This window comes from Nerophis ophidion, linkage group LG04 (genome assembly GCF_033978795.1).
Source record: "Nerophis ophidion isolate RoL-2023_Sa linkage group LG04, RoL_Noph_v1.0, whole genome shotgun sequence".
Lineage (NCBI taxonomy): Eukaryota > Metazoa > Chordata > Actinopteri > Syngnathiformes > Syngnathidae > Nerophis > Nerophis ophidion.
Window position 1 is genome coordinate 73849092 of NC_084614.1, and position 22574 is coordinate 73871665.

General features: G+C 39.3%; 1 protein-coding gene across 2 annotated transcripts in view; it reads left to right on the forward strand.

The window, feature by feature from the left end:
- LOC133551846 (tubulin-specific chaperone cofactor E-like protein) overlaps nucleotides 1–22574 on the forward strand; it is a 49600-nt gene that overhangs the window by 15544 nt on the left and 11482 nt on the right. For both annotated transcript variants that reach the window (XM_061898998.1, XM_061898999.1), the window contains exons 3-8: nucleotides 3180–3330; nucleotides 3404–3543; nucleotides 7550–7731; nucleotides 10883–11139; nucleotides 11220–11346; nucleotides 20036–20155. In XM_061898998.1, coding sequence (XP_061754982.1) covers nucleotides 3192–3330; nucleotides 3404–3543; nucleotides 7550–7731; nucleotides 10883–11139; nucleotides 11220–11346; nucleotides 20036–20155 — 965 coding nt within the window. In that variant the 5' untranslated portion in view covers nucleotides 3180–3191. The remainder of the gene's footprint in view (nucleotides 1–3179; nucleotides 3331–3403; nucleotides 3544–7549; nucleotides 7732–10882; nucleotides 11140–11219; nucleotides 11347–20035; nucleotides 20156–22574) is intronic.

Genomic DNA, 22574 nt, shown 5'->3' on the forward strand with positions numbered 1-22574 from the left:
AAGGAAAGAATGAATGGTGGCCATGTATCGTGACATTTTGAGCCAAAACCTCCTTCCGTCGGTGAGCGCTTTGAATGGTTGACCAAATACTTATTTTCCACCATAATTTACAAATAAATTCTTTAAAATTCCAACAATGTGAATTCCTGGATTTTTTTTTTCACATTCTGTCTCTCACAGTTGAAGTGTACCTATGATGAAAATTACAGACCTCTGTCATCATTTTAAGTGGGAGAACTTGCACAATCGGTGGCTGACTAAATACTTTTTTTGCCCCACTGTATGTATTCATATATTCCAGTTTAGATTAGGAATGAAATGTAAACATAGGCACACACGTTAGTGATCACGGCGTCTCTCTAAATACGTTTGTCTGCATTAGCGCTTATATTAACAATATCACTAATACTTGGTTAATATTTAAGGCACGAAATGTAAATGGAGTATTGTTGGCACTTTTTAGATGGTTCCTTATTGGGTTTTATGGGCGCAATAGAGGACCTCCCATTGGATCCATTGTAAGCAGACTTTTTTCTACGGGTTGGAATGCAATTAAAAAAACAAAACATTCGTCGTCATGTCTTTCGTAATTGTGAACGATAAGGCAAGATTTAAAAAAAAAAGTGCAGTTCCCCCTTGAAACTTTTCTGGTACAGACTAAAAAACAATGTTAGTGAAGTAGTTTTTTTTTGTTTCCGTTAATGTTAATAAGTATACATGTTATGCAGAAGTGTACTTTATACTATTTATAGTTGTAAAGAGTGTGGGAGGCGCTAAATGTTTTACTGTTAGTTACATCCCTAATAAAATATATATTTATTTATTAGGGATGTAACGAACATATACATGTTTTTATAATAATGTGTGTGTGCGTGTGAAATATATATACATATATATATATATATATACATATCTATATATATATATATATATATATATAGATATATTTATATATATGTATATATAGATATATTTATATATGTATATATATATAGATATGTATGTATATATATATGTATGTATGTATGTATGTATATATATATATATATATATATACATATATATGTATATGTGTATATATATATAAATATATATATATATTTATATATATACACATACATATATATGTTTTTGTGTATATATATAAAAATATACATGTATACACATACATATGTACATATATGTATGTATGTATATATATATATATATATATATATATATATATATATATATATATATATATTACACACCCAGTATATTAGTTTAGTGTCTTTTAACTTTTACTTTCTAAAAAGCAGTGTCCTCTATAGTGGACATGTTTTCATATCATTTTTGGAAATGCAGTTTCTCAGAAAAGTTAAATCACAATTACATTTTTTAATAATGTAAATATCTGTGGGCGGTATAGCTCGGTTGGTAGAGCGGCCGTGCCAGCAACTTGAGGGTTGCAGGTTCGATCACCGCTTCCGCCATCCTAGTCACTGCCGTTGTGTCCTTGGGCAAGACACTTTACCCACCTGCTCCCGGTGCCACCCACACTGGTTTAAATGTAACTTAGATATTGGGTTTCACTATGTAAAGCGCTTTGAGTCACTAGAGAAAAAGCGCTATATAAATATAATTCACTTCACTTCACTACCTGTTTTGTTTGTCTGTGTGTTAGTGTTAGAGTCCTTGTGTCGTGGTCTAGTCTAAAAGGGATGCGGAACATCAAAGATGGACACTTAGTACTTGTTCTTCTTGAACAGTTTGTTTAAAAAGGAATGTTAGCTAAATTATAGTGTCGCTAATTACAGCAAGGTGTTTAATCCGAGAGAGAATCTCCCCTTCTCTGGGAGTTTTTATATTTAGAGCAGGCAAAGCAAAAGCGCCAGAAAAAAACTACAATTACCAATTTTCTTTAGATTTTTACATACATCGCGGTGGGGTTGTCCCGATACCAATATTTTCGTACCGTTACCAACATTTATTTTGGTACTTTTCTAAATAATGAGGACCACATAAAAACTGCCATTATTGGCTTTATTTGAACAAAAAGTCTTACGGTACATTGAACATATGTTTTGTTATTGCAATCGAAGAACAATTTTGTCCTTAAATAAAATAGTGAACATGCTAAACAACTTGTCTTTTAGTACTAAGTTAGCAACTCACGTATGCAGTAACATATTGTCATTTTATCATTTTATTTTGTCAAAATTATGAGGGACAAGCTGTAAAAACGTATTATTAATCCACTTGTTTAGTTACTGGTAATAACTTGTTTTTTTCCGTTTCAATATGTTCGAGCTACACTTCTGTTAAATGTATTAATCACTTATTCAATTGTTTGTATACTTTACATTAGTTTTGGATGATACCACAAATTTAGGTATCGATCCGATACCAAGTCGTGACAAGATCGTACATTGGTCATATTCAAAGTCCTCATATGTATGAGTGAATAAACATAATATGAATTTTTAAATAAAAAAAAAAAAAGATTGTGTGATGATGAAAAATATCGATGTAATCATAGTGGTATCGACTAGATACGCTCCTGTACTTGCTATCATTACAGTGGATGTTAGGTGTAGATCCACCCATGGCGTTTGTTTACATTGTGACGCCGGTGAGCTACAGTGTGTAGTGAAGTATGTTTAGCTATTCCTCCTTCCTGCAGTGATGATACTCGTAAGGAACTTACTTTATTTGTTGCCACGGAGGAAAGGATTAGTGATTTAGAAGTAGCTAAAACACTGCCCACTGCAGATGGAAGTTCGCCACTAGCTAGCTAGCAATGTCTTAAAGAACCTCTTCCTGAGGGCCTTTCAGTGTTATAGCTTCATCTTTATCTTTAGTTTTTAGGCCAAAATACGTCCATTTTCCCTTTTCCGTCTACACGCATTGTCTGGTTGTAAGTACTCTGTGATTGTGCGCTGCCGAACACGCTCCACTGCTCGCAAAACCCAGCAATGTCATACTTGGGAACCTGTACTTTTCAAACAGAGTATGGTACCGTTTTTGATTCATTAATACCGCAATATTATACTAGCACCGGTATACCGTACAACCCTACATCACAGCATTATTGTTGACATTTTGAAACCTTAGAAGCACTGTTTTTGTGGGTGTTTTCTCGAAGGTTTCGGTCGAGTACTTTTGAATAAAACGCCTGAACTAACTTTTTGTGCCTGCAGAGGTCTGAGACGATGGATCAGTCCTCCTATGAAGAGGAGCCTCGCACCTTCGTGCAGGTCATCAGTGACAAGTACAACTCTAAGAACTTCCCCCACGGCCAGGGCCTGGGCGTCGTGGTTCTGCCCTCCCCCCCTGGGTCGCCTATCAAAGGTGAGCGCTGGGACTCCGGGATGGCACATTTGCCCGTAAAAGCCGCATTCCTAACGGTTGTGGCGTGCCGCAGATGAGTTGTTTTTGCCCAGTGTACTGGTCCTGAATGACTGCGGCATCAGGAAAGCAGGCGACAGGTCCGACATTGCAGTTTTCTGCGCTCACGTGGTCGAGTTGGACCTGTCCTACAATGAGCTCCACGACTGGGCTGAGGTGAGTGGCCCCGGGAATTCCACTATACTTAATTCCGTTATTACCTCAATCAAGCAATCACAGTTACTGTAATCACAAGTGTCTCAAAGGGCTGCACAAGCCACAACGACATCTTTGGCTCAGATCCGACATCAGGGCAAGAAAACTCAAAACTCAACCCAATGGGCGTAATGAGAAACCTTGGAAGGGACCGCAGATGTGTGGACTGGTGCAATGGATGCCGAGTGGATACGGTTAATATTGTGAGAGTCCAGTCCATGGGCAAACCTCTTGCATGTAGACACGTCGACTGATGCATAAGGAGTGGTCACCCCGGGTCCCGATTTCTAGGAAAGTCCAGTCCATTGGGAGGCCAGCAGGGGATCATCTTGAATGGAGACTAGTCAGCAGGGCAGAGACGTCACCAACTGATGCAAAGAGGAGTGGTCCACCCCAGGTCCCGACTTGGAACAGCTAGCGCCACATCTGTGGAGGCTTATCCGGGGTCACCTGACAACCTCTCCACGCATGCGAGGGGTGGCAGAGCAGAAAAAAGAGACGGCAGATCAACTGGTCTAAGGGGTCTATTTAAAGGCTAGACCAAAAAAGGCTCCACCAAGGAGATTATGTATCCCTGAGGTTTCAACCAAAATGATTCTCTACTATTAATTATAATATTATTTACAAAATCCCTCTCTAGAAATCAAATCTGCTACACCTAGAAATCATCCATTATATATATGTTTATTCCGGATCTGATCTGGATTAGCCTGTTTACACTATTTTAAGTCCCATTTAACTTTTGGATGAGTTTAATGTTACACATGAATTCAATTTGAACTCATTTTGGTTATTAAAACCTAGAAGTGTCTCGATATGATATTGATATCGGTGCGATATCAGCAAAAAAAAAACAACTAAAACAAGGAATCGATTATATCAGTTTGCATGTAAAATGTTTGATATTTTCTAAGCTCGACATCTAAATGTACTTCATTAAGCACACAAGTTCAGTTTATTCTTTTAGTCAGGTCGTTTACAATGGGTCAACATGGTAGGCTAGGCCAGTGGTTCTCAACCTTTTTCAGTGATGTACCGCCCTGTGAACATTTTTTTAAATTCAAGTACCCTCTAATCAGAGCAAAGCATTTTTTGTTGAAAAAAAGAGATAAAGAAGTAAACTACAGCACTATGTCATCAGTTTCTGATTTATTAAATTGTATAACAGTGCAAAATATTGCTCATTTGTAGTGGTCTTTCCTGAACTATTTGGGGAAAAAAAGGTATAAAAAATATCTAAAAACTTACATTTTTCAGGAAACTTTGCGCAGGGGTTCTTTAAAGGCGTGTAAAATCAAAACCGGAGCAGTTATTAAAACTTTGTGAATAACTTTTAATCAGGGGGGTTCAATCTCTCCTGTGCGAGTTAGAAGACGACATGACAAACGCGCTCAGAGGAGATAATATTTGAAAAAAGGTGACGGGTTTTTAAAAATATTTTGTTTTGAAAGGGTAATTGCCAACTTCCTGTTGATTTTTGCTGAAGAATGTCAATTATTAAAATGTAGGTCTAAGTGAGACCTACATAGAGGTTTCATGTCTCTCCGACATTCCTACCGGAAGTTACAAGCAGTTTTGTCTGTGTTTTCTTCCTAGGAGCAGTTAATTGCGCCACAGCGCAATTTTGAGGTTTTGGGGTTTGTTGGTTTTATTAGATCGCAATTTTCGCCAGTCCTGATGTTTGTGTCCAGTTTGGTGAGTTTTGAAGCATTTTAAATTACAGCTCAAAGAGGCAAAAATAGCATTTTTTAGGAAAATTTTGTTTTGAAGGGGTTTTTGCCAACTTTCTGTTGATTTTTGTCCTAGAAGGTAAAATTATGAAATGTAGGTCTAAGTCAGTCCTATATAGAAGTTATTGTTTCATGTCTCTACGACATTGCTAACAGAAGTTACAAGCAGTCTGTTTTTGTTTGTTTTTTTTCCTAGGGGGCGCTAGAGCTCAATTTTGATTTTTGGGGTTTGGTTGCTAAATAAATTGGTAATGTTTGCCATACCGATGTGTGTGTGAAATTTGGTGAGTTTTGAAGCATGTTAAGGGGGTCAAATTATGGCGCGAAGGTGCGGAATACGAAATACGATAGGGTCCTCTGTCCCTATTGTACCAATAGGGACATTGCGGTCCCTAATAAATATTTCTACACATAGAAGTAATAATCAACTTAAAGTGCCCTCTTTGCGGATTGTAATAGAGTTCCATTTGGATTCATGAACTTAATTCTAAACATTTACTCACAAAAAAAGAATTTTTTGACATCAATATTTATGGAACATGTCCACAAAAATATTAGCTGTCAACACTGAATATTGCATTGTTGTATTTATTTTCACAGTTTATGAACTTACATTCGTATTTTGTTGACGTATTATTCAATAAATATATTTATAAAGGATCTTTTAATTGTTGCTATTTTTATAATGTTTAAAAAATCTCACGTACCCCTTGGCATACCTTCAAGTACCCCCAGGGGTACACGTACCACCATTTGAGAACCACTAGGCTAGGCTACTAGGGTCTAGCACGGGGGTAGGGAACCTATGGCTCTAGAGCCAGATGTGGCTCTTTTGATGACTGCACCTGGCTCTCAGATAAATCTTAGTTGACATTGCTTAACACGATAGGTAATGAATAATTCAGCTGGTAATTACAGTGTCAAAAATAACGTTAAAAATACAAAGCATTCTCATGCATTTTCATCCATTTATCCGGTTTCTACCACACCTGTTCAAGAAGTCGGATTAATGGTAACAAGTATTTGATTTATTTTTGGTTATCCTCAGAATAACAATGTTATTAAAAAGAATAAGAGGCATATTATACTCTGAAAATATTGATCTTTCTTAAAATGCATGCATGTAGATGTATTCAGTGTTAACAAAAAAAAATATATATATATGGCTCTCACGGAAATACTTTTATAAATATTTGGCTCGTATGGCTCTCTCAGCCAAAAAGGTTCCCGACCCCTGGTCTAGCAGCTACACAACAGCTAAGTACACAATAACACACATGCTAACCACATGTAATAGCTGGCCTTTATTGATCAATATTGCATCCTAAAACAAATGTAAACAAGTGTCAAACAATTATAGTTGCATATTACTTACACATAAAGTCTCCAAGGCAGAAGAGTACTAGAAAGTATGCAGTAACCAACGTGTCCGCACCTGGGGCGGTATAGCTCGGTTGGTAGAGCGGCCGTGCCAGTAACTCGAGGGTTGCAGGTTCGATCCCCGCTTCCGCCATCCTAGTCACTACTGTTGTGTCCTTAGGCAAGACACTTTACCCACCTGCTCCCAGTGCCACCCACACTGGTTTAAATGTAACTTAGATATTGGGTTTCACTATGTAAAGCGCTTTGAGTCACTAGAGAAAAAAGCGCTATATAAATATCATTCACCATTCAGCTTACTGCGCCACAAGCCTAACTTAATGAATAACTGTGGCCACAAGGTGTCCATTTTAGACTGAATAGGTTAGTGTTTTTCATACCTACCATTGTTCTGTTTGACTAATTAAACTTGATCAAGACTTTTCCGAAGTTTGCGCTGATATCGGTATTGACCAATTCTCCCGACTTAAATATCGCTAGTGAAAAGGTGTTATCAGGTCACCCTTAATAAAATCTATAAACTCTGAATTTCAGATTTTTTTTATCTGGTTTCAAATAACATCCAACCAAAGCCAAAACTGTCAACTTTGAATTGAATCTGGATCTGTTTGAGATCGGACCTTTTACATCAATTTAGTTTAACATTTAACATTCATTTAATATTAATCATAATTTCAAGTAATTGTGGTAGATCGCAGCCTTTCATTTCCTGGTACGTCATGTTGAAGCCTTGGCAGAGGTCTTCATTTGTCCAAACATTATTGCGTTGTATATTCGAGTGCTTCATTGCAGACATGTGAAAAAGCCCAAATGGCTGTTGTAATATTGTTCATGCTGGATGTATTTTGGGTTGGCAGATCTGCACCATCGTGTCCAACATCCCTCACCTGGACTTCCTCAACCTGAGCATGAACCCCCTAAACGGTGTGCCGCTGGAGCCCTGCATGGCCGAGGTGTTCACCCGGGTGCGGCGCCTCGTCCTCATCAACACGCACGTGACTTGGGACACCGTGCACACGCTCACGCGGAACACGCCGGAGTAAGTGGGCCATGGCCGCAGCTATGGCGTTTCTATCCGCATGTGCCTATTTTTTTTGTATGTATATTGCTAGAAATCAAACCGATATTTAGATTAGTGATCATGCCAGGTCATGTGGGAGAAGGCAATGTAACATCACCCTGAACACTCTGTTACGCCTCTGAGACTATCTTAGAAGCCGGAATTTTTTTTTTGCCAACTTACAATTTTCACCATCACATCAATGGGGATTAAGTGCTCTTTTTTCCTTAAGTCTCTTAGTCTGTTCAAACCAACGGATTGCATTTTAACTCGAGACAAAAGTGGTGCTCTTTGTTTAGCAGAAGGCAGACTTTCTTACCCTCGCCAAAGAGGTTATGTTTTCGCCAGGGTTTGTGTGCGTGTTTTGAAAGCAAAATAACTCACAACTGTTATGGACAAATTTTGAAGATTTTTTTTCCAAAAATACAATACCGTTATACCCATAATATACTGTATATATGTGTTTATGTATGTGTATATATATATATGTATATACACACATACAGTATATACATATACAGTATATGTTTATTATTTGTGTACATATATATTTATTCACACATATACCGGTATATAATAATTTTTGGGGTAAATGATATTCTATTTTAAAAATCCATTTTTGGAATCAAACCATTTAAAAAAAAAAATTGATATTATTATGTTAAAGTACCAATTGATTGTCACACACACACACACACACACACATTAGGTGTGGTGAAGTTATCCTCTGCATTTGACCCATCACCCTTGATCACCCCCTGGGAGGTGAGGGGAGCAGTGAGCAGCAGCTGTGGCCACGCCCGGGAATCATTTTTGGTGATTCGACCCCCAATTCCAACCCTTGACGCTGAGTGTCAAGCAGGGAGGTAATGGGTCCCATATTTATAATTTTTAGTATGACTCAGCCGGGGTTTGAACTCACGATATTGACACTGTTCCTTTTATAATTGTTCATCTTTCTTTTCTCACAATTGCTTTGACATTTTTTATCCTAAGTATTGTTAATGTGATTTTTTTTCTTTAATTATACAAATTTGAGATGTCCGATAATATCGGCCTGCCAATATTATCGGCCGATAAATGCTTTAAAATGTAATATCGGAAATTATCGGTATCTGTTTCAAAATTATCGGTATCTGTTTTAAAAAGGTAAAATTTATTACTTTTTAAAATGCCGCTGTGTACGCGGACGTAGGGAGAAGTACAGCGCGCCAATAAACCTTAAAGGCACTGCCTTTGCGTGCCGACCCAGTCACATAATATATACGGCTTTTCACACACACAAGTGAATCCAAGGCATACTTGGTCAACAGCCATACAGGTCACACTGAGGGTGGCCGTATAAACAACTTTAACACTGTTACAAATATGCGCCACATTGTGAACCCACACCAAACAAGAATGACAAACACATTTTGGGAGAACATCCGCACTGTAACACAACAGAACAAATACCCAGTCCCCCTTGCAGTACTAACTCTTCCGGGACGCTACAATATATCTCCCCGCTACCCTCTACACCCAGCAAGCCCACCTCAACCCCGACCCCTCAAATTCCAAGCTGCCGTTGGAGGCATGTTAAAAAGAATAATGCACTTTGTGACTTCAATAATAAATATGGCAGCGCCATGTTGGCATTTTTTTCCATAACTTGAGTGAATTTACTTTGGAAAACCTTGTTACATTGTTTTAATGCATCCAGCGGGGCTTCACAACAAAATTAGACATAATAATGTGTTAATTCCATGACTGTATATATCGGTATCAGTAATTAGGAGTTGGACAAAATTGTAATATCGGATATCGGCAAAAAAGCCATTATCGGACATCTGTAACACAAATATATCTATGAAAAAAAGTTTTTTCGCCCAACACTGCGCATATAATTCAGCAGCCAAGACAAGCTTTTGTAACCTGTTTTGAAAGGCTTTATTATAATATACCAAATAGTGTCATACAAGATTCCTGTTGATTCTAGAATCAATCGTCACCCCAAGAATCGGATCATGAGGTGCACAAAATTTCCTATCGAGTAAAAAGTATCAATTCTGATCATTTTGGTATCCTTTGCAAGTTCCAGTAAACAACTATACTTGTTGTAACTTATGGGTTATATAATTCATATGTGACAGTCATTCCATACTTTGCATGCTAGATTTATTGCTGATAAATTGATCCATTATTATTTACAGCTAAAAAGACTTTAAGTGAATTGATTTATACATGTATTTGATATTGATTATTTGAGAAACGCTGATACTGGATTGATTTGTTTTCGATTTTATAGCTTAACAAAGGGTTAACTAAAATACTACATGTTCCACAATCAATCAATCAATCAATCAATGTTTACTTATATAGCCCTAAATCACTAGTGTCTCAAAGGGCTGCACAAACCACCACGACATCCTCGGTAGGCCCACATAAGGGCAAGGAAAACTCACACCCAGTGGGACATTGGTGACAATAATGACCCAGTGGGACGTCGGTGACAATGATGACTATGAGAACCTTAGAGAGGAGGAAAGCAATGGATGTCGAGCGGATCTATGTCCCACTCTCCCGTGTGGAGGGGGTCCGGTCCGATCCGGTGGCCATGTACTGCTTGCCTGTGTATCGGCTGGGGACATCTCTGCGCTGCTGGTCCGCCTACGCTTGGGATGGTTTCCTGCTGGCTCCGCTGTGAACGGGACTCTCGCTGCTGTGTCTTGGATCCTCTTTGGACTGGACTCTCGCGACTGTGTTGTATCCATTGTGGATTGAACTTTCACAGTATCATGTTAGATGTATTGCGGCAATCCGGATGTAATGAAAGGAGCGGGAGCAGGTGCATTGTGGTTGATGAGACTGAGTTTACGAGCCTTCGGGTGATGAATGACTGACAGATAACAAGATATAAGGATCGTTTTGTACCGTTTGTATCCCCACATTTTTCTTATATAAAGTACAACTTTTATTTACACATTTCGACGTCCTGTCCAATACTTTGATCGTAGTTAATCTACGATACTTACTGGTAAAATTGGGTTTACTCTGCAAAAGTGTAGAAGGAGTAAAGAACAGTTTGAGGGTCTTGAAGGTGCCTTGCTCAAATGACCATGTTGCCTCACCACAAGTTGTGTACCCTCAGGCTGGTGGAGCTCTTCCTGTGCCTGAACGACTACGACGCCGTGTCGCAGTCACGCACATCCTGCCCGTCCCTGCGGCTGCTGCAGATCACCGACAACAACCTGCGCGACTGGGCCGAGGTGCGCAAGTTTGGCGTGATGTACCCCAGCCTCAGCACGCTGGTGCTGGCCAACAACAGCGTGGAATGCGTGAGCGACACCCGGGATGCCATGCAGCGCCTCTTCCCCAACCTGCGCAGCATCAATCTCAACAACTCAGGTCTGACAGAACCCCCCCCCCTGCGTGTCCTATCACTTACCTGTTGCCTAAATCTCTGTGATTGTGGTTTTGCCGTACAGGGCTGAGTAAGTGGGAGGACATCGAGAGGCTGAATTTTCTCCCCAAGTTGCAAGAAATCAAAGCAAAGGGTATTCCGCTGTTGGAGCCGTACACCGCACACGAGCGACGCTGCCTCCTTTTAGCACAGTAAGGTTGAACACACTCAGCGACATTTGCTGATGGTTGAATTAGGGCTGGGCGATATGGCCTTTTTTTAATACCTCCATATTTTTAGCCCATGTCAGGATACACGATATATATCTCGATATTTTGCCTTGGCTTTGAATTAAGACTTGATCAAAAAAAAAAAAAAAAAATCAACTTTATTTATGAAGCACATTTAAAATTGACCACAGGGGTAGCCAAAGGTTAAAAGATAATACGAAGACCGAGCAGACAACACAACACAAACAGAACATGATAAAAAATAAATAAATAAAACATAAAAACAGGTTCACAGCAGGTGGATAATGGGGCGCCATTGCAGGATGGATGTCACTTAGTGTTAAAAGCCAAGGAATAAAAGTGTGTTTTTAAGAGAGATTTAAAAACAGGAAGAGAGGAGGCTTGTCTAACACTCAGAGGTAGGTCGTTCCAGAGCTTGGGAGCAGCAGCAGCGAAAGCTCTGTCATCTCTAAACTTCAGCCTTGTGTCAGGGACCGTCAGTAGCAGCTGATCGGCTGATCTTAGGGATCGGGTGGGGCAGTAAGGCTGAAGGAGGTCGGAGAGATATGTTGGCCCGAGGTTGTTTAGACATTTAAAAACAAATAGTAGGAGTTTAAAATTGATTCGATAACGCACAGGGAGCCAGTGAAAGGACGCTAATATAGGGGTGATGTGCTCACGTCTGCGGGTCTGTGTTAGCAGACCAGCAGCAGAGTTCTGCTGAGCTGCAGGCGGGCGAGGGAGGCCTGGCTAATGCCAACATACAGGACATTGCAGTAGTCTAAACCATTCCAGATAAAGGCGTGAATTAATTTTTCGAGGTCATGTCCTGACAGAAGCGGTTTCACTTTCGCTATTTGACGTAATTGATAAAAGCATTTTTGAACTACGCTGCTGATTTGTTTTTTGAATTTAAAATCTGAGTCGAACTTTACCCCCAGGTTTGTGACACAAGTCGCTGAGATACGGGGTCAGAGTGCCGAGGTCAACGTTGGGGGAGGGAGAGCGACTTGGACCGGACAACATAACTTCTGTTTTGTCTTCATTTAGACTCAGAAAGTTAGCTGAAAGCCAGCCTTTGATGTCGTGCAGGCAGTCAATGAGACGTTGAACTGTGTTATGTTGTGCCATGGGAAAATAGATCTGGCAATCATCGGCATACAAATGAAATGCAATACCATACTTCCTAAAAATAGAACCAAGGGGGAGAAGGTAAAGCGCAAATAAGATTGGGGCAAGGATTGAGCCCTGGGGGACCCCGTGTGGTAGAGGAGCTGTGGAAGACATAAAACTGTCTATTTTTACACAAAAACTCCTGTCGGCTCGGTACGACCGGAACCAGTTGAGGGCGGCGCCCTTAATACCCACACAGTTCTCAAGACGAGTGATGAAGGTGCATATAATCACAGCAGTATGATGATTCTATGTGTCTACATAAAATATTCTTATTCATACTGCATTAAAGGCCTACTGAAATGAGATTTTCTTATTCTAACGGGGATAGCAGGTCCATTCTATGTGTCATACTTGATCATTTCGCGATATTGCTATATTGTTGCTGAAAGGATTTAGTAGAGAACATCCACGATAAAGTTCGCAACTTTTGGTCGCTGATAAAAAAAAGCCTTGCCTGTACCGGAAGTAGCAGACAATGTGCGCGTGACATCACGGGTTGTGGAGCTCCTCACATCCTCACATTGTTTACAATCATGGCCACCAGCAGCGAGAGCCATTCGGACCGAGAAAGCGACGATTTCCCCATTAATTTGAGCGAGGATGAAAGATTCGTGGATGAGGATAGTGAGAGTGAAGGACTAGAAAAAAAATAAAAATTAGGCGAGAGCAGTGGGAGCGATTCAGATGTTATAAGATACATTTACCAGGATAATTCTGGAAAATCCCTTATCTGCTTATTGTGTTACTAGTGTTTTAGTGAGATTATATGGTACCTGAAATTTGGAGGGGTGTGGTGACCGCCAGTGTCTCCGGTGGGAGGAGGTAATAGTCTGCAAGCTCCGCTCATGTCTACGGTAAGAGCCGACTTATTACCACAATTTTCTCACCGAAACCTGCCGGTTGACATGTGGTAGAGAACCATGTTCGCTTGACCGCTCTGTTCCATAGTAAAGCTTCACCTTCGGGAATGTAAACAAGAAAACACCGGCTGTGTTTGTGTTGCTAAAGGCAGCTGCAATACACCGCTTCCCATCTACATCTTTCTTCCTTGACGTCTCCATTATTAATTGAACAAATTGCAAAAGATTCAGCAACACAGATGTCCAGAATACTGTGTAATTATGCAATTTAAGCAGACTACTTGTAGTTTGGATCGGGCCGGAAAAAAATGTCCGCTACAATCCGAGACGTCACGCGCACGCGTCATCATACCGCCGTTTTCAATAGGATACTTCGCGCGAAATTTAAAATTGCAATTTAGTAAACTAAAAAGGCCGTATTGGCATGTGTTGCAATGTCAAGATTTCATCATTGATATAAAAACTATCAGAGACTGCGTGGTCGGTAGGAGTGGGTTTCAGTAGGCCTTTAACATATATTAAATTTTCATGCAGAGAGGGAAATCACAACTAATTCAATTGACCAAAAGTGTATTTATTAAACAGTTACTAAGCAGTGGCACAAACATTCATGTCATTTCCAAAACAAAAAGCGCAAGATTGTCAGAGACATTTTAAAACAAGCTATTAGTGCACTTTTGTGCATGATGTCACCAGAGGTGGGTAGTAACACGCTACATTTACTCCGTTACATTTACTTGAGTAACTTTTGGGATGAATTCTGCTTCTAAGAGTAGTTTTAATGCAACATACTCTTACTTTTACTTGAGTATATTTCTAGAGAAGAAAAGCTACTTTTACTCCGCTCCATTTATCTACATTCAGCACGCTACTCGCTACTGATTTTTAACGATTTCTTAATGCACGCTTTGTTTGTTTTGGTTAGTCAGACAGACCTTCAAAGAAGGGTCTATCACATGCCTGCGTTTCACCAATCAAATGCAGTCACTGGTGACGTTTGACTCCGTTTCACCAATCAAACAGAGCCAGGCGGTCACATGATTAACTGAACTTATATATACATATATATATATATATATATATATATATATAAAAATATATATATATATAAAAATAAAGGTTTATATATATATATATATATATATATATATATATATATATATATATATATATATATAAATATAAACCTTTATTTTTAAATTGCAACATTTACAAACAGTTGAAAATTATATTTAAAGTAGGTACAAAAACAGTACAAAACAGTATAAAAAACGTACAAAACAGCGCCAGGGGGTTGTAAATTCAAAGTAAATAAAATAGAATGCAAAAAAAATATATATATAAAATAAACAAAGTGCAAAGCCATAGGCTCACTCAATCTCAGTAAATAACTTAAATTTGGAACACAGCATCGTCGTTTTCACATCTTTTTGCTTGTTTGAGGTAGAGAGTGTTTTAATGTAGTTTTAAATATTTTTTTAAAGGCACAAAAAACAGGTCGGGTATTGAGAAATGTACATTTATGAATATAAAACTTGGCCAATAGTATAATGAGGTTGCAAAGGTAAAATTAATTTTCAAATTTTTTTTCAATACAGTGTAAAACCAAATATATATTATTTAATATATATTATTGTTTTAGTTGCTTAAGAGATATTCCTGGCTAGGAATTTGTTCATTGCTATTTTTATGTTTTTGTGCATTACTTGTTGCCGTCATCATTAAACGAACAGGTTTCTTATCAGTACTTGAGTAGTTTTTCCACAACATACTTTTTACTTTTACTCAATTAAATATTTGGGTGACTACTCCTTACTTGAGTAATTAATCTCTAGAGTACAATTTCTGGCTTTTCTACCCACCTCTGGATGTCACTAAGATGACATATCAAAACAACACTAAATTAAAGTGCACTTTTTGTACAGAACGCTACTACAATAATTTAAAACAAATAAAGTGCACTTCTGTGCATGATGTCACACAAAATATTTAAATACTGAAACTGTCAAAAAAAAGATGAGCTGCATAATAGGAAATCAAATCGCTATGTAGTAGGTTACTGCGGACGTCATCTCCTTATGTTGTTGACTGTTTTTTTCATACGGTGTCGATGTGTAAATGTTTGCCTCTGCATTTTGTTGGTTTGGCACCGAATGGAGATGTTGATATGCGGAGTAAGCACTCTTCATTCTCTAGCGGGTAACTTTTCAAATGATGCTACATATTAGCAGTAATGCTACTTTTTGTAGCAACGCTTTTGCCCCACACTTGACAAATTACGGTTGTCTGTTCGACATACTCCCACTTTCAAGCCAAGCCACCGCCAGACGATGGACCCCCTGCTGTTTTTCTTGGGAATTAATTTGTCATTTGTTACCAGATTCGCACCTTCTTTCTCTTGTTTTACCACTCGCACCACATGCTGCTACCTCTCTGCTCGGGGAGGGCGTATACGTATGAGACGTATGTAAGAAGGTGCGCTTGCTGTCTGTGAGAAGGAGAGACAAGAAAGAGTGGGAAGAGCCTGTAGTGTAATGCCAGCAGCTAAAAGCAACTACGTGAGAATGTATACTCGAATATCAGGATATAGTCATTTTCTATATCGCACAGAGACAAACCCGTGATATATCGAGTAGTTCGATATATCGCCCAGCCTAAGTTGAATCAAAATGTGCCCGTGAGTTTTTGAGTTATGCGTAGCGGATGACATAAACGGAATGAAGCCTCTTGTCCGGGGTGTCAAACTCAATGTAGCTCACGGGCCGCATGGAGGAAAATCTATTACCAAGTGGGCCGTAATGGTAAAATTACGGCATGATAACTTAAAAATAAAGACAACTCCAGGCACATTATGAAAATGTACAAATCACAAATAATCCTCTGGACAAAACACTTCAAATATGTTGAAAATTCTGAGGAAACTGGTGCCGTTTCAGGCCCCCGTTTACACTTAAAGGGGAACATTATCACAATTTCAAAAGGGTTTAAAACAATAAAAATCAGTTCCCAGTGGCTTGTTGTATTTTTTGGAGTTTTTTTCAAAATTTTACCGGTCCCGGAATATCCCTAAATAAAGCTTTAAAGTGCCTTATTTTCGCTATCTTCGAAACCACTATCCATTTCCCTGCGACGTCATACAGTGCTGCCAATACAAACAACATGGCGGTCACCACAGCAAGATATAGCGACATTAGCTCGTATTCAGATTCGGATTTCAGCGGCTTCAGCGATTCAACAGATTAGGCATGTATTGAAACAGATGGTCGGAGTATGGAGGAAGATAGCAAAAACGAAATTGAAGAAGAAATTGAAGCTATTGAGCGAATAGCTATTGACGCTATTCGGCCATAGCGTGGGTGTACCTAATGAAGTGGCCCATACCATGGCTGCCTTATTAGCATCGGCGGTAAAATGTGCAGACCAAACGATCAGGATTTTCGAATCTTGTGACACTGGAGCAACTTAAATCTGTCGATTGGTAAGTGTTTGATTCGCATTACATGTGGGTATCTAGTTTCAAATGTACATACAGCTAGCGTAAATAGCATGTTAGCATCGATTAGCGTAGCATGTTAGCATCGATTAGCTGGCAGTCATGCCGTCACCAAATATGTCTGATTAGCACATAAGTCAACAACATCAACAAAACTCACCTTTGTGGTTTCGTTGACTTAATCGTTGCAAATGCATCTGCAGGTTATCCATACATCTCTGTGCCATGTCTGTCTTAGCATCGCCGGTCAAATGTGAAGACACTTTGGTACATTCAATGGGGGTCTGGCGGCAGATTTCTTGCCAGTGGTGCAACTTGAATCCCTCCCCGTTAGTGTTGTTATACCCTCCGACAACACACCGACGAGGCATGATGTCTCCAAGGTTTCAAAAAATAGTCGAAAAAACGGAAAATAACAGAGCTGAGACCCGGTGTTTGTAATGTGAAAATGAATATGGCAGGTGTGTTACCTCGGTGACGTCACGTTCTGACGTCATCGCTAAAAGACCGATAAACAGAAAGGCGTTTAATTTGCCATAATTCACCCATTTAGAGTTCGGAAATCGGTTAAAAAAATACATGGTCTTTTTTCTGCAACATCAAGGTATATATTGACGCTTACATAGGTTTGGTGATAATGTTCCCCTTTAAGCCGGATAAGGTTATCCTGGGTAAATCACAACCTAATCCGTGTCCACACACAATAATACCACCGTTTAAGACCCCCGTACCCCTCCGTCCACCGGCGGAACGCAACCTAATACGCATGTACGGAAAATGCACACGCCATAGTCATCTCCAGTGTAGCTTTGTGGCATATTTTTAAATGTAACTTATCTGAACAATATCCAGTGTTGTGGTATTTCAAATACCTGGAATTCAGTGTACTTTGGGGCCCTATTGGAGTGAATCATACCTGACCCAGAATACATGAATCAAATATTTATTAGACACGTAAACAATGTGATAAAGAACATTTAACATCAATCAAACTAGGGATCTAGATATCTAGTCAGGACACTCCTCACTCTTTTACCTTCACCTTCGTTGTCCATTCGTTTTTGGTGAATTTAAATATAGACGTTGAGTCCGCGACATACACGCGGACAATAACTGATACAGTCTGCTTTGCCAGTCCAAATGCATTCGCAGTTTTTTTCGACGGCCAGGTAATACAAAGCACACGCTACCATTTTCATCACATCCACGGGAGCTCGCATTCTCGTTGACTCTCCTTCAACAAATGGACAAAGTTTTTCGGTAAATAGGATCACAGCTGACCCTGCCGGACATTCGAAAATTCTCTTGCCATCTGAGAAGTGTTGTATTCAAAATACCTGCAATCGCTTTCTTTTAAGGTATTCATGTGTGATTTCCAAAGTGTCTGTAGATGTAGAAGAAGGAGAAACCTGGGCATGTCTGGATGTCTCGCCTTCATATTTCCATTGGTTAGCTTCAAGTTACAAAACTGCTTTGTTATGAAGCTAGCTGTGGCGCGTTCTTTCTGACGTCACTTCCTGTGCGGGGGACGGTCTTTCCAGCATTACTTCCTCTCTGAAGTAGGTTTGGACATCAATGGATCAATGAGTCCATACAAAACTAAATGCCGGAGATTCAAGAAATACACGGCGCACTTAGCCATGTAAAAAATTGCCCGAGGAGGGGGGACCTTAATCGATGGTTTAGTCTGGTTGGAACGGAGCTTTGGCTAAATAATTATTCATTTAATGGGTTAAACGACTTAGTGTAGACATGGCCTCAAAACACAATGAGCTTAGACTTCGTCTCAGTGTATCTACAAAGCCAGGATTAAACTTTTAGGTCACAGTCTTTCTGGGATTAAACATAAAACACAACATGTAAACTTCTAGGTATGAAATACCTCCTCTGTCATGTCCAGTACTAACTCAACAAACCATGAGAAACGGGGGTAAAAACTTTTCAAAAGGGTTCGGTTCACATTTTGGGGCAACACGGGTGCCAAGTGACGATGTGTTTGAAGCCCTTTCACCCTTTACTGTGTACTTCTTGCTTGACCCCCGTTATAAATCGTTTGGTTGCCTAAACTAGTAAGCATCCTGGATGATGCCAGTCACACTCTGCAAAGCGTTATCAGTAGCCAGAGGTGCCTGTTCAGTGCTAGACTGCTTCATCCCAAGTGCAGGACTAATAGACTCAAGAACTCCTTTGTCCCACACGCCATTAGACTGTACAACTCCTCTCTGGGACGGGGGGCGGGGGGTACTAGGATGACAGGGGATGCAAAACATTAACAGTGCAATACGTTTTCATAACATGGTCACTACTGCCTACTTTGTCTTGTTATATTCTTATTTTACTGTTATATTGTTATTCCCATTGTTTTTATTCTTTTTGTAATATTTCTCTATTTTGTTTCCTTTAAAACCCCCATTATTTACTTTTTACTTTTTTCTTTAAATTGATCTCAACTCTGTACACTGCTGCTGGAATTTTAATTTTCCTGAAGGAATCAATAAAGTACTATCTATCTATCTATCTAACAGAATTGCTATTGTGACATCCAGTGGACACATTTAGAACAGCAGTTTCTTTCGTTAAAAAAAAAAAAGCAGCTAATTTTTAATACGTGGCAACACAAACGTAAGGTCATGTAGTAGAAATGTTCCGGAACAGCCTCAAAATGTAATAACTCGTTCTTCATGCAATTTTTGACATTTTCTGAAAGTTTCATGAAAATCCGCCCATAATTTTTTGAGTTAAAAACAGACTCACCTCTGCGATCCCATATCCTCCTGTATGAGGTAGGCCTGGGCACACAATATATTTTGCTTGACCTTCAAATTATTGCCGATAAATAATATTTTTTCCATTATTAACTATTGATGTAATGATAATACATAACAATAATGTATGGACATCCTTTCAATTGCAATAAACTTGTATTTCTCGTATATTTTAACACTGTAATTGGAATCAAAAATGGTAAATCTCTTAATGAAACAAACCAATAAGAACAATAAGATATAATTCGTCAGTTGGCAACCTTTTGTACTTAGAATAAAAATCACAAACCAAAAGCAATAAAACATGCTGTTTTTGTTCGTTGCTGTCAGGATTTCGACGCAAACTGTTAAGATTCTTCTGCATTTTTCCTTTGCAGACTGCCCAAAATCTTGGTGCTGAACGGAGGTGCAGTGTCCGATAACGAGAGAGAAGACGCAGAGAGGTTCTTCGTCAGGTACTACTACCAAGACTGTACGGAACAGAAACGTCCAGAAAGGTACGGAATCCTGCGCTCACTCAAGGTTGTAGGGCCTCTTAAAGAAGAGTGACAGGAAAATAAAATAATATTGTCAAATGAATTACATAAATTTAGGGGGGGTTATTGTTTGAAGATACTGTAAATCCACGCCAATCCACAAGGTGGCACGCATGCTTTTATGAAACTCACATGACTCTAACCACATTACAATTTGAATAGGAAGTCAAGATTTTAAAGAAATAATTACATACAGTGAAGGTGTGTCTAAACTAAGGTTTGTCGGCATCTTCAGTTTGGCCCGTGAGTTGTTATGAGTTTAATAAAAAATCTGACCAGTGGGGTGTTTCCAAATTAAAAAAATGGACAATAAAATTGCTGAAATTTTGCGGCTATATTGTGGACAGTGCGAGTAAATCCGGGGCAATGACTGTGAATTGTGTTTTGTAACGATGGCAGCACCGCTTTTACTTATATGACCCTATCCAAGGGGTCGGCAACCTAAAATTTGGAAAGAGCCATATTGGACCAAAAATACAAAATAAAAATCTGTCTGGAGCCGCAAAAAATGTAAAGCCTTATATAAGTGTTAAAATGAAGGCAACACATGATATGTCTATGTTAGCTACAAACCCTGTTTCCATATGAGTTGGGAAATTGTGTTAGATGTAAATATAAACGGAATACAATGATTTGCAAATCCTTTTCAACCCATATTCAGTTGAATGCACTACAAAGACAACATATTTGATGTTCAAACTAATACTTTTTTTTTTTTTTGTGCAAATAATAGTAACTTAGAATTTCATGGCTGCAACATGTGCCAAAGTAGTTGGGAAAGGGCATGTTCACCACTGTGTTACATCACCTTTTCTTTTAACAACACTCAATAAACCTTTGGGAACTGAGGAAACTACTTGTTGAAGCTTTGAAAGTGGAAATCTTTCCCATTCTTGTTTTATGTAGAGCTTTAGTCGTTCAACAGTCCGGGGTCTCCGCTGTCGTATTTTACGCCTCATAATGCGCCACACATTTTCGATGGGAGCCAGATTTTGGCCAGGAAAGTGCCCGCACTCTTTTTTTTACAAAGCCACGCTGTTGTAACACATGCTGAATGTGGCTTGGGATTGTCTTGCTGAAATAAGCAGGGGCGTCCATGAAAAAGACGGCGCTTAGATGGCAGCATATGTTCTTCCAAAACCTGTATGTACCTTTCAGCATTGATGGTGCCTTCACAGATGTGTAAGTTACCCATGCCTTGGGCACTAATGCACCCCCATACCATAACAGATGCTGGCTTTTGAACTTTACGTCGATAACAGTCCAGATGACATGATATTTAATATTTCCAAAAACAATTTGAAATGTGGACTCGTCAGACCACAGAACAATTTTCCACTTTGCATCAGTTCATCTTAGATGATCTCGGGCCCAGAGAAGGCGGCGGCGTTTCTGGGTGTTGTTGATAAATGGCTTTTGCTTTGCATAGTAGAGCTTTAACTTGCACTTACAGATGTAGCGAAGAACTGTATTTAGTGACAGTGGTTTTCTAAAGTGTTCCTGAGCCCATGTGGTTGTGTCCTTTAGAGATTGATGTTGGTTTTTGATACAGTGTGGCCTGAGGGATCGAAGGTCACGGTCATTCAATGTTGGTTTCCGTGTAGTAGCTCCCCGGAACAGTTAGTGCTGCAAGGGATTCAGGGTATTTGTTCTGTTGTGTTACGGTGCTGATGTTCTTCCGAAATGTGTTTGTCATTCTTGTTTGGTGTGGGTTCACAGTGTAACAGTGTTAAAGTTGTTTATACGGCCACCCTCAGTGTGACCTGTATGGCTGTTGACCAAGTAGGCCTTGCATTCTTGTGTGTGAGAAAAGCCGTAGATATAATGTGATAGGCAGGAAGGTAGTGCCTTTAAGGTTTATTGGCGCTCTGTACTCCTCCCTACGTCCGTGTACACAGCAGCGTTTTAAAAATTCATAAATTTTACATTTTGAAACCGATAATTTCCGATATTACATTTTAAAGCATCTATCGGCCGATAATATCGGCAGTCCGATATTATCGGACATCCCTAATTACAATGCCTGATGGGAAAAATGCTAAACACTCTCTCCACACTATTTCATGGTTGCCACACTTTAGCTGCTTGATATTTCTGATTGTTTAATAAAGTTTAAGGAGGTCGTCAGGGAAGTAAACAATGTAGGATTCAAACTTTCACATACTCTTAAAAATCTATTATATTAACTATTAATTATTGTAATATGTACACATATATATGTATAGGTTATATATATTGTTACTTTACATGCAGTCGGCTTTCGGCCCCCGGCCCAAATTAATTAGCCCAAAGTCAAAAGTTCTTGACACCCCTGATCTAGTGTATATGAAGCATCACGTGTACAGACACGGGTCACATGATCGCACACGCCGGCATTCCA